General features: G+C 39.1%; 1 protein-coding gene across 1 annotated transcript in view; it reads left to right on the top strand.

The window, feature by feature from the left end:
• The window catches only part of FAM117B (family with sequence similarity 117 member B), a 131529-nt gene that overhangs the window by 112441 nt on the left and 3552 nt on the right, over positions 1 to 15536 (top strand). The window contains exons 5-7 of the mRNA XM_032278622.1: positions 6207 to 6350; positions 7920 to 8145; positions 9819 to 9939. Of these exons, the coding sequence (XP_032134513.1) occupies positions 6207 to 6350; positions 7920 to 8145; positions 9819 to 9939 (491 nt within the window). The remainder of the gene's footprint in view (positions 1 to 6206; positions 6351 to 7919; positions 8146 to 9818; positions 9940 to 15536) is intronic.

Here is a 15536-nt window from a genome sequence, read left to right as displayed (position 1 = left end):
AGCACTGTGAAGAGGGTTTCTCAAGTGAGGAAAAAACAGATACATTCCTTGCTACAAAATGAAGAAATGACTAGCTATCATTTTAAAAATTTACTTTCATTTGCTCTACAATATATAAACTAAAGGAATGAGACCACTCTTAGTTTATGAAACTTAGCAAAGTTTTAGAAAAAATCCAGTTTAGACAGTTTTGTGAAACATATATATTCATAGAGTGCAGATAAAAATATAAGGAGTAAAAATATTTTACTGGTCAGTTTGGCATTGTGAATCAAAGTCCTGAAAAATCTTTCCTATCCTTTGTACCAATAGTTTCCCCACCCCAGGAATCTATTCTAAAGAAGTAGTTAAGTATGTGTGCAAATAATTGTCTAAAAGGATGTTCATGATGGTATGGTTCTGTAATCGTGAAAAAATTGAAAATTATTTGTTTAATAGAGCATTGATTTCTTATGTAATGTACTCATAAAATGAAATACTATGCACTTATAAAAGTGATTTGGTTAAACGTTTTAAAGCACAGAGCTAAGTTACAGATACAGTATGATGTTTAAAAAAATGCACTGGGTTCAGAACACTAAGTACAATCTGTTTCTTTTTAAAAGTGTATACATATATAGAAGAAAAAAGACTAGATAAAATAGTTTTTATAAAATTATTAATAGTTGTTACCTCTGGTAATTGACATCTATTTATTTTTCTTTCTTCAGTGAATATTTTTTTTACTTTTGCAATAAAACAATGCCAGGCCAGGCACAGTGACTCATGCCTATATCCCAGCACTTTGGGAGGCCAAGACTGGGAGGATCACTTGAGGCCAGGAGTTCGAGACCAGCCTGGGCAACATAGTGAGACCCGTCTCTAATTATATTTTTAAGATTATTTAAATAAAAAAAGATGACAGTTAAAAATAGTTTCTCAGGGACGACTTTTTATGGACACATTCAAGTTCTCTGGATCACTATATCTCTGGCTTATGTTTTAAATACATTCTTAAGTCTATTGAAAACTGTAGAAATAAAGAAACTAAAGGTGAGTGTATTAGTCTCCTCAGGCTGACGTAACAAATTATTATACATAGAGTAGTTGACTTTACACAACAAATTTACCTTCCAGTTCTGGAGATTCTTAAGTCCAAGATCAAGGTGCCAGCAGGATTGTTATTTGGTTAAGGGTTCTCCCCTTGGGTTGCAGACAGCTCCCTTCTTGCTGTGTGCTTATATGAGTTCTTCTTTGTGTGCATGCGGATGGGAGGGATCTCTTTAGTGTCCTGTTGGACGGGGCATGGTGGCTTGTGTTTGTAATCTCAGCACTTTGGGAGGCTGAGGCCATCTGATTGCTTGAGCCCAGGAGTTTGAGACCAGCCTGGGCAACATGGTGAAACCCTGTCTCTACCAAAAAAAAAAAAAAAATTAGCCAGGCATGGTGGCATGCACCTGTAATCCCTAATTGGGAGGTTGAGGTGGGAGGATCACCTGAGCCCGGGAGGCAGAGGTTGTAGTGAGCCAAGATCATGCCACTGCATAGCTTGGGCAACAAGTGGAGACCCTGTCTCAAACAAGAACAACAACAAAAACAAAACTGCCTTAGATGCCCCATGTCCACATACAGCCACATTGGCAGGGCTTCAACATGATTTTGAGGGGATGCACACATCCATATACCAGCCTTGTTGAACAAGCATCTTGTATGTTCTAGGCTGTGTGCTTGGCAGTGGCACTATAGAGATTATTAATAAGACATAGTTTCTCTCCTCAGGTTAATTGTAGAAAAATAATCCAAAAGAAAAAAATACCATCTCTATTCCCAGGAGTAGCTTGCTTCTGATATTTTAGGAAGATAGTTTTTCTTTTTGCTGGGTGAAATGTAAATAAATGTGTGTATGCCTGTTTTATATGCATGTATTGGGCTTTTGTTTGAATAAACAGAGACAAAAGAAGAGTCCTCTTTAAGTTCGTGCTTTGGTGAAATATCTGGGGTATATGAACTTGTTCCAGTAGGTGGAACAGAAGATGTTGAGAAATTAGGTGTGTAGGTTTCTCTATGCACATATAATTTGTTTATATTTGAGGAAAGGGAGAATCAAAATGTATATGTAAGGGCTAAAGCCTTGAAGACATATAGGTCAAGCTTTAGTCCCATAATTTTCTGTTTGCAAATTTCCAAAATTATTTTACAATTCACCTAAAAATTGCATCATTCTTCACAGATCACTCTGTTACTTGAAGTTTATAGCTCAACTGTATCTCAGCCGAGATTGTGCCACTGCACTTCAGCCTGGGAGACAGACCGAGACTCTGTCTCAAAAAAAAAAAGTTATGAAAATTGCATATCAGTGTGCCGAAGATCTACACTATGGAGAATGGTTCAAAAATATAAGTTGGATTTTTGAAAATTATATAAATTTTCTCTATAGAACTTATAGAACACCCAAATTTAAGATTTTTCTTTCCTTTGGTAGTAGATGCTGAGATTGGAAAAGGGAACAGAAAGAAGAGATGGAAGTAAAGGGAATAAGTAATATAGAAGCTTGTGGCTGTGGGGAATGTGGGAACAGAGATTTATAAAAAGGGAAAAATTGGAAGACATTATATGTGAAAGAAAATAAGTGACACTTGAAAAATGTGAAAAGATATTTTAAGAATACAATACATAATAGGAAAAATACAAAATAAAAATTGCAGCTACTATTTTCTGAGCGTTTATGTTTTAGAGGCCAGGCACCATACCAGGTTTCCTGCCATTTTATTCTTAAAGCCATGAGGTAGGTTGCTGTGTCCTGTGTTACATATGAGGACCCAATACTAACTGAGCAATGGAGATATGCTCTTAGCACTTCTACATGGAGCTTCCCCTTGGCCTTTTTAAATCACAAATTTCTTGCGTTTGCCAAGGATTCTTATTGTATTATGCTTTTTTTTTTTTTTTTAAGTTTTAAAGGGGAGCAGTAATAAAAGGAGAAATACAGATTTAACACTAAGCTTTATATCAGACAGCAGGGTTAACAGGGAATAAAACTAATGGTCATTGATTAGAGGCCCTGTTACCTTTGTCTTCTTGCCCACCTCTTCCTGAAAGAGGTTTTCCAAAGAAACTTTCCTAAATAAAGATGGGTTAATCACATTTCTTTTCCAGACAGAAGAATTTACAAGTTGTTCATCTGGCATTTTGTAACTTTTGTTACTAGCTTTGGCGGATACCTCTATTAATGCTTGATTCATATTTTATTTTGAGTGTCTTATCAGGAAACAATGTTCTGTAATTATATAATCAGATAGTTCTTTTCAAAAGTAATACTGTGACAATAAAAATATTTTTAATTTTAAAATTTCTACATAGATTTTGGAAGTTGTTTTGTTAAATAAATAATTTCATGAAAATGGCCATACTGCCCAAAGTAATTTATAGATTCAATGCTATTCCCATCAAACTATCATTGACATTCTTTACAGAATTAGAAAAAAACATTTTTAATTTCATGTAGAATCAAAGAAGACCCTGTATAGCCAAGACAATCCTAAGCAAAAAGAACAAAGCTGGAGGCTATACTATAAGGCTGCAGTAACCAAAACAGCGTGGCACTGGTACCAAAACAGACATAGAGACTAATGGAACAGAACAGAGACCTTAGAAATAACACCACACATCTACAACCATCTGATCCTCAACAAACGTGACAAAAACAAGCAATGGGGAAAGGATCTCCTATTCAGTAAATGGTGCTGGAAAAACTGGCTAGCCATATGCAGAAAACTGAAACTCAAGATGGATTAAAGACTTAACTGTAAAACCCAAAACCATAAAAACCCTAGAAGAAAACCTAGGCAATACCATTCAGGGCATAGGCATGGGCAAAGACTTCATGACGAAAACGGCAAAAGCAATGGCAACAAAAGCCAAAACTGACAAATCGGATTGAATTAAAGAGCGTCTTCACAGCAAAAGAAACTGTCATTAGAGTGAACAGGCATCCTACAGAATGGGAGAAAATTTGTATTCTACCCATCTGACAGAGGTTTGATATCCAGAATTTGTAAGGAACTTAAATTTACAAGAGAAAAAACACCATCAAAAAACGGGCAAAGGAAACGAACAGACATTTCTTAAAAGAAGACATTTACATGGCCAACAAACATGAAAAAAAAAATGAAAAATAGTTCAATATCATTGATCCTCAGAGAAATGAAAACCACAATGAGCTACCACCTCATGCCAGTCAGAATGGCAGTTGTTTAAAAGTCAGAAAACAATAGATGCTGGCAAGGCTGTGGAGAAACGGGAACACTTTTACACTGTTGTTGGGAATGTAAATTATGAATGTTCAGCCATTGTGGAAGACAGTATGGTGATACCTTAAGAATCTAGAACCAGAAATACCATTTGACCCAGCAGTCTCATTGCATGTATGTGTTTATTGCAGCACTATTTACAATAGCAAAGGCATGAAACCGACCCAAATGCCCATCAATGATACTCTGGATAAAGCAAATACAGTACATATACATCATGAAATACTATGCAACCATAAAAAGGAATTAGATCATGTTATTTGCAGGAATGTGGATGAAGCTGGAAGCCATCATTCTTAGCAAACTAACAGGAACAGAAAACCAAATACTGCATGTTCTCATAAGTGGGAGTTGAACAGTGAGAACACATGGACACACGGAGGAGAACAACACACACCAAGGCCTGTTGGGATGTGGGAGTTGAGGAGAAGGAACTTAGAGGACTAGTCAGTAGCTGCAGGAAACCACCATGGCACATGTATCTTTGTAACAAACCTGCACGTTCTGCACATGAGTGTCGTTTTTGTTTCTTAGAAGAAATGAAACCAAAAACAAAAATAATTCCCCCTGTCAGAATATAAATGTATATATTAGTTCTCATGTTGCTATAAAGAAATACCAGAGACTGGGTAATTTATAAAGAAAAGAGAGGTTTGGCATGGTGGCTCACACCTGTAATCCCAACACTTTGGGAGGTTGAGGTGGGTGGATCATAAGGTCAGGAGTTTGAGACCAGCCGTGCCAATATTGTGAAACCCTGTGTCTACTAAAAATACAAAAAAAAATTAGTGATGGATGCCTGTAGTTAAAGCTAGTTGGGAGGCTGAGGCAGGAGAATTGCTTGAACCAGGAAGGCGGAGGTTGCTGTGAGCCCAGATAACACCACTGTATTACAGCCTCGGTGTCAGTGAGAGACTCTGCCTCAAAAAAGAAAGACAGCGGTGGCTCACGCCTGTAATCCCAGCACTTTGGGAGGCCGAGGCGGGTGGATCACGAGGTCAAGAGATCGAGACCATCCTGGTCAACACGGTGAAACCCCGTCTCTACTAAAACTACAAAAAATTAGCTGGGCATGGTGGCGCGTGCCTGTAATCCTGGCTACTCAGGAGGCTGAGGCAGGAGAATTGCCTGAACCCAGGAGGCGGAGGTTGCGGTGAGCCGAGATCGCGCCATTGCACTCCAGCCTGGGTAACAAGAGCGAAACTCTGTCTCAAAAAAAAAAAAAAAAAAAAAAAAAAGAAAAAGAGGTTTAATTGTCTCACAGTTCTGCAGGCTCTACAGGAAGCATGACACTGACATTTACTCGGGAGTCTGGGGAGGCCTCTGGAAACAAAATCATGGCAGAAGGCAAAGGGGAAGGAAGCACACAGGTCACATGGCTGAGCAGGAGCAAGAGAGAAGGGGGAAGTGCTACACGCTTTTAAACAACCAAATTTCACAGTACCAAGAGGGATGGTACTGAACATTCATGAGAAATCTGCCCCCATGATCCAGTCACCTCTCACTAGGCCCCACCGTCAACATTGGAGATTACATTTTAACTGAGATTTAGGTGAGACATCCAAACTGTATCACTGTGGCACTAGGAGAGTTTAAAGTTATATTTGGAAATCTGAGCTCTATTACAGTCAAAAAAGAATTTCTGAGGTTGACATTCTTTTACTATATTTCTTTATCCTTTGTTTCTTTGTAGTCATTCACAGGTGTGAATAAATTTTCAAAATCCTACCTTCATTGTGTGGGATTTGGGTTTTAACTTATATTCATACATACTAAGGAGCAGGTTTGGTCACTCACACTTTTTGTGAGGCCTGTAAACTTTGATTTATTTTTGAGTTATGTCTGTTGGGATTATGCTTCAGTCGAGAAAACTAAAAGGTAAAGTTAAGCCTCTCTTCTCTATCCCATTTTCTTAAGGCTCCTGTTCCAAAGAGTGCACTTATTCCTGTAATTCCCATCACCAAATCAACAGGCTCCCGGTTTCGGAATAGCGTGGAAGGATTGAATCAGGAGATTGAAATAATAATTAAAGAGACTGGGGAAAAGGAAGAGCAACTTATAGTAAGTGATCTTGTATCTTAAAATCATTCTTGAACTCTTCTAATTATTAAAAATGTATAGTTTGGATTTCCATATTTACTTGGGTTTCTTCCTTCTCATTGAGAGAGAACAAAAATTACCTCTTTTGAAAAACTTCGACCTGGGCAGGTGAATGAAAAGTTTTTATTTCATTACATTTCGTAGAGGCAACTGATCTGACTTGAATTTGGATTATTGAACAGAAACTATTGTTGTTTGTCTGTATTTAGAAACCATTAGGTGATATATTTCTTATATGCTTTAATTCCATTTAACAAAAGTTTAGCTTACTAATTATGGGGGAAGGAAGTTTACATGACATTCTAAGCATGGATCTGCTCCTTTTTTGAATGTCAGTGACTATTTGATTTTGGTTGACATGCTAGGCAATGTCATAAGTACAGTTAGAAATGATCTTTTGGCCAGGCACAGTGGCACACGCCTGTAATTCCAGCACTTTGGGAGGCCGAGGCAGGCAGATGACCTGAGGGTGTGGAGTTCGATACCAACCTCGTCAACATGGTGAAACCCCATCTCTACTTAAAAAATACAAAAATTAGCTGGGCGTAGTGGTGCGTGCCTGTATTCCCAGCTACTTGGGAGTCTGAGGCAGGGAGAATCGCTTGAACTTGGGAGGCAGAGGTTGCAGTGAGCCAAGATCATGCCATTGCACTTCAGCCTGGGCGACAGAGCAAGACTCTGTCTCCAGAAAAAAAGAAATGATCTGCTTATTCTCTTTACTAACTAGAATACACCTGAGAATGGTTCCTAGGTAAAACAGATTACTGTTGAGGTTTAAAAGCCATGTCACACAGGATATTTAGTTATCTAAGCCTCTCTCTATTCCTCAGTGAAGGAGGAATTGAGTATTGTATTAATGCTTAAGATCGTCTCCCTTAAGATAAAAGATTGGTTTCACTTAAAGAAAACACAGCTCCCTGCACCCTCTCCTCCATTCTGCATGATAGGGTACAGATTTCCTGATACAATAAAGGTAAATTAATCAAAGGTGTGCAGGGAGTTGGTGTCCCTGCTAAGCAAGCCACACAGGCTTTTCTCTGAGTATGTACTTGATTTTCTCCTGGTCATTAGTACTTCTGTGATTAACCTTTGCCTCATTTAGGAAGGTTTATTTGAAAAAAAATCCTCTCAGGGCATAGCATCAGTGTCCCTAGTTCACAATATGAATAACCTTTTCCTCTAATATGGAACCTAGTGTTACACCTACATTTCTCCTTTTTTACCATGGCACTCATAATTTTTAAAATAACCCTTAGCACATGATAAGTGATTTAGTGCAATTCATTTATTCAACAAGCATTGGCCACCTGCTGTATGCCATGCCCTGGGAATACAAAATCTTCACTGAAGACGCTCAGTGGGGGAGTCAGATTAGACAGAGATGTCACTAACGTGCAACATGAAGCCCTAATAAGTAGGAAAGGATTTCTTATTTGTGTCTCTGGCACTGTATGGGAAGGTTGACACTGGGTGCATTGCTGGTGATTTGAAATTAATGGTAAATATACATATGTTTTTAAAATGTAACAGCCGCAAGATATTCCAGATGGCCATCGTGCCCCACCCCCCCTTGTACAGAGAAGTAGCAGCACACGCAGCATCGACACACAGACCCCTGGTGGGGCAGAGAGGGGAAGCAACAACAGCAGCCGCTCCCAGTCCGTGTCCCCAACATCGTTCCTCACCATTTCCAATGAAGGTAGCGAGGAGAGTCCTTGCTCAGCTGATGACCTGCTTGTTGATCCCAGAGATAAAGGTAGAGTGCTAGAGGAATGTGCTGCTAGGTGATAACTGAATACCTCCTGTTTTATCATTCATTCTATTCATTTTCCAGCAGAACACATTTGTACTTCTTTTTTTGCACTTTTTAATACAATTTCCTTATTGGTGAGAAACACTCTTTTTGGAATAAATGAGATGAGCACTTGCTCTGAAAGCACTTTGGTCTCTGTCACCTGATAGTCATGATTTTATTACCTTAATGCTTTTTCAATCGATACAAAGCCTTCAAGTTAGTGTGTTTCAGGATCTATATTTGTGACATTTTTAACAAGGATTAAACCGATTTATATCAATGCAGGATGATTGTTCAAAGCAAGCCTGATGTAAAACGTTGGAGGGTGCTCTTAAAAATAACCTTAAAATACCTTAGAAATAACCTGGAAATAGAAGCAGTTTGAATGTTAATTACAAATGTTCTTGCCTTTTAAAACAAATATTAGCCTTGCATCTATGTCAGGACAGTATTTTCTTAACCTAATCCTGGTTATGTTATATACTTGAAAGCAATAATAATGACATCTATAAATTCTAAAGCTTAGTTCAGTAGTCATTTATTTAGAACCTCCTCCATACACTGTGTTAAATGTGCCAAAGTGCTCTGCTGTTAGGAATGGCTACTACTAATCACCTAAGTAATTAAAACCGTAGCAAGTGCAGAAGACAGACGATTCACTGAAAAAGTTACTCTAAACTGTGGACAGTTGTAAACTGTCATTCTTTGGACTTTTCTTACTAGCTTCTGGGTCTGATAAAACATGGGTCAGATAAAATCTGTCCCTTGATTTTCCATACTGCCTACTTCTACATTAATAACATGTAGAATTCTATAAATAAACTCAAAAAGGTTGGGTCCTAAGTATTTGATTTTAGTAACTGGTTGGCCTTTGTGAATTTCTTTTGTAGGAAAACAGGGTTGTAGTGCTACTGCTAGCAAGGAGTTTGTAGCTTAGCTGGCACACACAGAAAATTTAGAACAGATATTTAGCATATTAAAATTTTTAAGTTAATGAAATACAAATTGAGGATATCAGCACTAAAGAGTATCGAGAGTAAAGAAATGTTCCTCCTGATAGGGTTAATTTGGAAAGGTTTCAAAAAACTTGAATCAGAGCTAGACTTTGAAGGACGTTTTGGAAAATAAACAGAACTTACCCCTTTTAGGTAAGGGGAAGTTCACAGGCAAAAGAAAATGTTTGGCATCCAGTGGCTCTGACTACCGGGAGCAAAGATTGTAACCAGAGGAGCAGAGAAATCAAATTGAGAAATTCTGAAGTGCAGGTCAAGAGATAGTGATCAGTAACCAATGAAGAACCATTTCAGATATTTGTACTGGGAAAAATGGAAGTAATATTTGAGTGCATTTGCTTTGTGCAGAATAGAAGTAAGGCAGCAAGCCACATCAGTGTTCAGTGCTGAGGGTTATGTGATACAGGCTCAGGCTATGGTAATTGTAAGGGGAAGTGAAATAAAATACTGTATTTGTTTATGCATTTATTTAACAAACATTAATTATCTCCTTGATGAGTAAAGCACTGCTGCTTCCCTCAAGTAGTTCATGGGGGCATAGTCCAAAAACAATTAAATGTAGTATGACTATACATTTATGTAGTTGTATTTGTTAGTAATCTAATATGTCATTTCTTGCAGAGAATGGGAACAATTCTCCTTTGCCCAAATATGCAACCTCACCAAAACCTAACAACAGTTACATGTTTAAAAGGGAACCTCCTGAGGGCTGTGAAAGGGTCAAAGTCTTTGAGGAATGCTCGTAAGTATCCCTTTCATTCCCCCCACACCCAAATTATTATGAGCTTTTTGTTTTTTGAGCTAGGATCTCACTCTGTGACCTAGGCTGGACTGCACTGATCCAATCACAGGTCACACTGCAACCTCTACCTTCGGGGCTCAAGTGATCTTCCTGCCTCGGCCTCTCTAGTAGCTGCGACTACAGATGCATGCCACCAGCCCGGCTAATTTTTAAATTTTTTTGTAGTGACAGGGTCTCACTGGTTGTCCAGGCTGGTCTCAAAATTCCTGGGCACTAGCAGTCCTCCTGCCTCAGCCTCCCAAAGTGCTAGGATTATAGGCAGGAACTACTGTGCCCAACCTGTTAGCAACATTTTTAAGTAAGCTAAAAGAATAGTATAGTGATCACTCATATATCTACAACTCAGATTAGATAATAGCTAACATTTTGCAGTATTTTCTAAAAGTAACCACAGTACTACTGTATAACCACAGTACTATTATCATACCTTAGAATAATTGACAGTAATGATTAATGTCAACTAATACCCATTTGTTATTCAGATTTCCTTAGTTGTCTGCAAAATGTCTTCTGTGACTATCATTTGTGAACATGTATCCAGTCATGTTTACATGTTTAATTTAGCAGTATATTTATTCCAGATAAGATCATGAATCTCACCTAGTGTGGTTCCATTCTTTCAGGGAGGCCAGCCTGGGCAACACAACAAGATCCATTCACATAAATACATTTAAAACACACACACATACAGACACACACACATGCATATCTCACTGTGAGGAAGATAATTTAGGCAGGATTTTAAACTAACGGTAGTATCTAGTGCCCTTGGTATGTGATCTCCTATATTCACATACTTGTTTTGGCTGGTACTCTAGTCAGCTACTCCCAGTTTAAACTCATAAGTCACCCAGAAAGTACACTGCCTATGGCTCCTGGCTTTACAGGTGATGACTAAGGATTTGAGGTTTGTGTGAGATTGAGCAAATTAGGTGATGAACATTATTTGAGGATATGATGACAGTTTTAGCCCTTGCCATCTAATTTCACTGTGGCCGCAAGTCTGAGAGCCACCCGTTTTGTCTTTTTCTTACTGTGAATCCTAAAATACAACCTGGAGATTGTCCAGCCTTCAGCAGTTCACACAATTTGCCTTTCTCTTTTATCATGAACATCTTGGAGTTATTTGAAATATGGCATTCTAGGCTGGGCGTGGTGACTTATACCTGTAATTCCAGCACTTTGGAAGGCCAAGGTGGACAGATCACCTGAGGCCAGGAGTTTGAGACCAGCCTGGCCAATATGGAGAAACCCCATCTCTACTAAAAATACAAAAATTAGCCGGGCATGATGGTATACGCCTGTAATCCCAGCTACTTGGGAGGCTGAGGCAGGAGAATTCCTTGAACCTTGGAGTCGGAGACTGCAGTTAACCAAGATAGTTGCCACTGCACTCCAGCCTGGATGACAGAGCAAGACTCTGTCTCAAAAAAAAAACAAAAGGCATTCTTTTATTTCTCTTCTGTTCTCTCTTGTCGGTGCTTCCTTTAACCTGAATTCTGAATAATCTAACCACACAAAGAGCATTGTTTTTGAATCCCTTCCGCTTCTCTACTAGGAGACACCAGTCTCCTATCTGCTTCTGTGACTGTAATTGGAAACCCTTGTTTTAGCAACTGCTTATTTTAGGTTTTTTTTTTTTTTTTTTTTTTTTAACCATATTAGCCTATAAGTTTTAAGTGGTACTAGCTGAGAGTTTCAGCCAGTTTTTTTTTTTAGCAGATTTGTTCTACAGACTCCCTTCATCATAATTACTTGGGGAGTTAGTAGAAACTGTAGATTCCCAGACCCTTCCCCAGGCTTAATGTATGGGTAAATATGGGGTAGGACGTGAGCTCTGCATCTTTAACTGGTAGCTCAGATGATTTTTATGCCCAATATGAAAATACTGGCTTATACTTTATCATGAGTAGTCTTAAGAAATTAGGTCATTGTTTTCACCAGTTTGAAAATCGTGTTCCACTTCCTTCTGGCCTGTATAGTTTCCATTGAGAAGTCCGTTTCCAGACAAATTGGAGCTTCTTTGTATGTTATTTGCCCCTTTCCTCTTGCTGCTTTTAGGATCTTGTCTCTGACCTTGACTTTGAATGTTTGATTATTGTATGTCGTGGAGTAGTTGTTTTTGTTTTTGGGTCAAAGCTGTTTGGTATTCCCTGACCTTCCTGTACCTGGTGTTTGTATCTTTCTTAGGTTTTGGAAAGTCTGTTATTACTTCTGAGAATCAGCTTTCTACCCCTTGCTAGCACTTGACTCCCTCTTGAACAACAATAATTCCTAGATTTGGTCTTTTGAGGTAGTCTTCTATATCTCCTAGGTGGTGTTTGTTCCTTTTCATTCTTTTTCCTTTTTTCTCCTCTGGTTATTTCTAAATAACCTGTCTTTAAGTTCACCAATTCTTTCCTCTGTTTGATTCATCACCTGTTTAGATCTTCTAGTGAATTTTTTGGTTCTGCAAATGTATTTCTCAGTTCTAATATTTGTTTGAATTTTAAAAATTATTTCAGGCTGGGTGCAGTGGCTTATGCCTGTAATCCCAACCCTTTGGGAGGCCAAGGTGGGCAGATCATGAGGTCAGGAGTTCGAGATCAGCCAGACCAACATGGTGAAACCCCATCTCTACTAAAAATACAAAAATTAGCCAGGTGTGGTGGCACGTGCCTGTAATCCCACTTACTCAGGAGGCTGAGGCAGGAGAATCTGCCTCCTGCAACCCAGGAGGCAGAGGTTGCAGTGAGCCGAGATTACGCCATTGCACTCCAGCCTGGATGACAGAGTGAGACTCAGTCTAAAAAAAAAAAATCAATCTCTTTGTTAAATTTCTTTAATAAATTTCTGAATTGTTTTTCTGTGTTATCTTGAAGATCATTGAGTTTTCTTAAAACCACTATTTTGAATTATTGGTTAGCAAATTCACATTAGCATGTCACTGGGGTTCTTTGCTTTTGTCCATTTGAGGAGGTCATCGTTCCCTGTTTGCTGTTATTTCTTGTGGATATAAGTTGATGTCTTTGCATTGAAGGATTAGTTATTGATTCTAGTTTCCTCTATCTGGCTTATTTTGGTTTTTATTGGATATATTTGCTTGGAGATTCTTCACTGCTAGATCGCTGCCTCCTTTTTGGCTCTAGGTGGCCCCTTAAGCACAGGTTCACCATGGCTCTGGTAAACAACCTAAATGCTGCTGCTCCTGAATGGGGAAGGTCCCAAAGGGAGTATCTCAGCAGTGGGGAAGGCTAGGTGGGAGTTCATGATGAAGGGACCTATGTGGTCCTGCTGAACCACTGTGATTTGGCATCTCCTTTCACCGAATCGTAGCAGAATTTCCAGAGCTGGAGATAGCATTTCTGCCTCCCCTCTTCGCCTTTGTCTTTCCTTGGGAATATTTTTCCTTTCATGTATTCACCATGCTTCCCGTAGGTTAAGGCATTGTCTTGTCAGGGAACCCAGGATCCTGGGGAAGCTGGTTGTCTACCTCAATCTCGCTTTTTTTAGTGTAGAAATCATGAGTTGTGCTGGGCAGAATGAGGGTAGGGTTGTGGCAGATGTGGAAGTCTGATTCTCAGCACTTTCACTTCTCTGTGGCTCAGGAACTGTCTCCTCATATTTGAGTACTAGGATATTACTAGTAATAATCTTAGTGCTACATATTTGTTTTTGGTTTTCTGTGGCAGGGAGTGAAACCATGTGCTTCTTTACTGCACTTTTGGAACTGGAAAGCAGAAATGGGCTCATTCTTTTAGGTAAAAATCTGTTGGCCCAAATGTACTTTTTTGGATTTGTGCTCATCCCCTGTACCCCCCTGCTGAGACAGGATCTCACTGTGTCATCTAGGATGGAGTGCAGTGTTGGAGTCAGGGCTCACTGCAGCCTCGACCTCCCTGGGCTTAGGCAGTCTTCTCACCTCAGTCTCCCAAGTAGCTGAGACCTCAGGCATGCCACCGTACCCAACTAGTTTTCGCATTTTTTGTAGAGATGGGGTTTTGGCATGTTGCCCAGGCTGGACTTGAACTCCTGGGTTCAAGTGATCCACCCACCTTGGCCTCTTAAAGTTTTGGGATTATAGGCATGAGCCACTGCATCCAGCCTGAGTTGAGCTCTTTGATTTACTCGCTGGCACTTAGGATTTGCCTAAGTGCTCAGTGTAGAAATTTGGTTGACTGGCTCCAAAGCAGTTTGATTTTTTTTTGGAAAATGACTTTGAATATTTGTTGGATTGGTGTTCTGTGGTACCTGCCTTAGACTATTGCATTTGGAAAGTTTCTGAGGACTCAGTGTCTGAGCTATATACTACTACATTATTTATCTTTAAAGGGAGAGAAGAAAAGACAGAGGGGTGTGTGAATATGTGTGTGTCTGTAGATAGATCAAAGAAACATAAGATAGACCCTAACAGATTACATGTGTTTTTTGGTTTTTGGTTTGGTTTTTTTTTTTTTTTTTTTTTTTTGAGATGAAGCTTCACTCTTGTCATCCCAGCCGGAGTGCAATGGCACAATCTTGGCTCACTGCAACCTCTGCCACCTGGGTTCAAGCAGTTCTGTCTCAGCCTCCTGAGTGGCTTGGATTACAGGCACCCGCCACCACACCTGGCTAATTTTTGTATTGTTAGTAGAGACAGGGTTTCAGCATGTTGGCCAGGCTGGTCTTGAACTCCTGACCTCAGGTGGATCCACCACCTCCGCCTCCCAAAGTGCTGGGATTACAGGCACAAGCCACCGTGCCTGGACATACTGCATGTTTTATGACACATTGATCTGTTAGTAGAAGGTAAACCTATTCTTTTTTTTTTTTTTTAATGTAATGTTTATTATAATTTTCCTGGTAGAAAGACTGTAACACAAAAAAAATAATATTTTAATTATGTTTTAAAGACAAATTAGCAGTAATAACTAAAAGTGGTTATCTAAGAAGTAGTTTTAACCTTTTGACAATAAAATAATTTACTCAAAGTCTTTTTAAAAAAATTAGTCTTTGTTCTAGATTTGTCAAAATTAGAGCAATAACCACTGCGCATACTACCATTAAAGCAAAGGTAGATTGTTGGTCCCAATATAAAATTTTAGCTTCTTTAGCCATTCTTTAAAGAATTACGTTTCTTACTAAGTCTTACTTTTGGCTTAAAGTACTAACTCTGACCTGAACTTGGGGGTTGGGATGGGGTAAGGAGTGATCTCTGATTTCTAGAAATGTTTATCTGAAAGAAAATAGGTAGTTGGATTTGGGCCCAAAAAGGGAAAAACCAGAATTTTTACTTCTGTCTCCATATTCTTTATGATAACAGCACATAGCATAGCCATGTCAGCTGCACCTAGTAAGTCCTTTTCAGTGAAGTTAAATATACTCTTTCCTGATACCAGCTAATAAAGTTCTTCCATAGATTTTTTTTTTTTTTTTTTTTTTTTTGAGACGGAGTCTCACTCTATCGCCAGGCTGGAGTACGATGGTGCGATCTCGGCTCACTGCAACCTCCACATCCTGGGTTCAAGCACTTCTGCCTCAGCCTCCTGAGTAGCTGGGACTACAGGCGCATGCCGCCA

This window comes from Sapajus apella, unplaced genomic scaffold, assembly GCF_009761245.1.
Source record: "Sapajus apella isolate SASKATOON/1434 unplaced genomic scaffold, GSC_monkey_1.0 scaffold10, whole genome shotgun sequence".
Lineage (NCBI taxonomy): Eukaryota > Metazoa > Chordata > Mammalia > Primates > Cebidae > Sapajus > Sapajus apella.
Note: the sequence above shows the minus strand (reverse complement) of the source record. Positions and strands in the feature narration are given on the sequence as shown.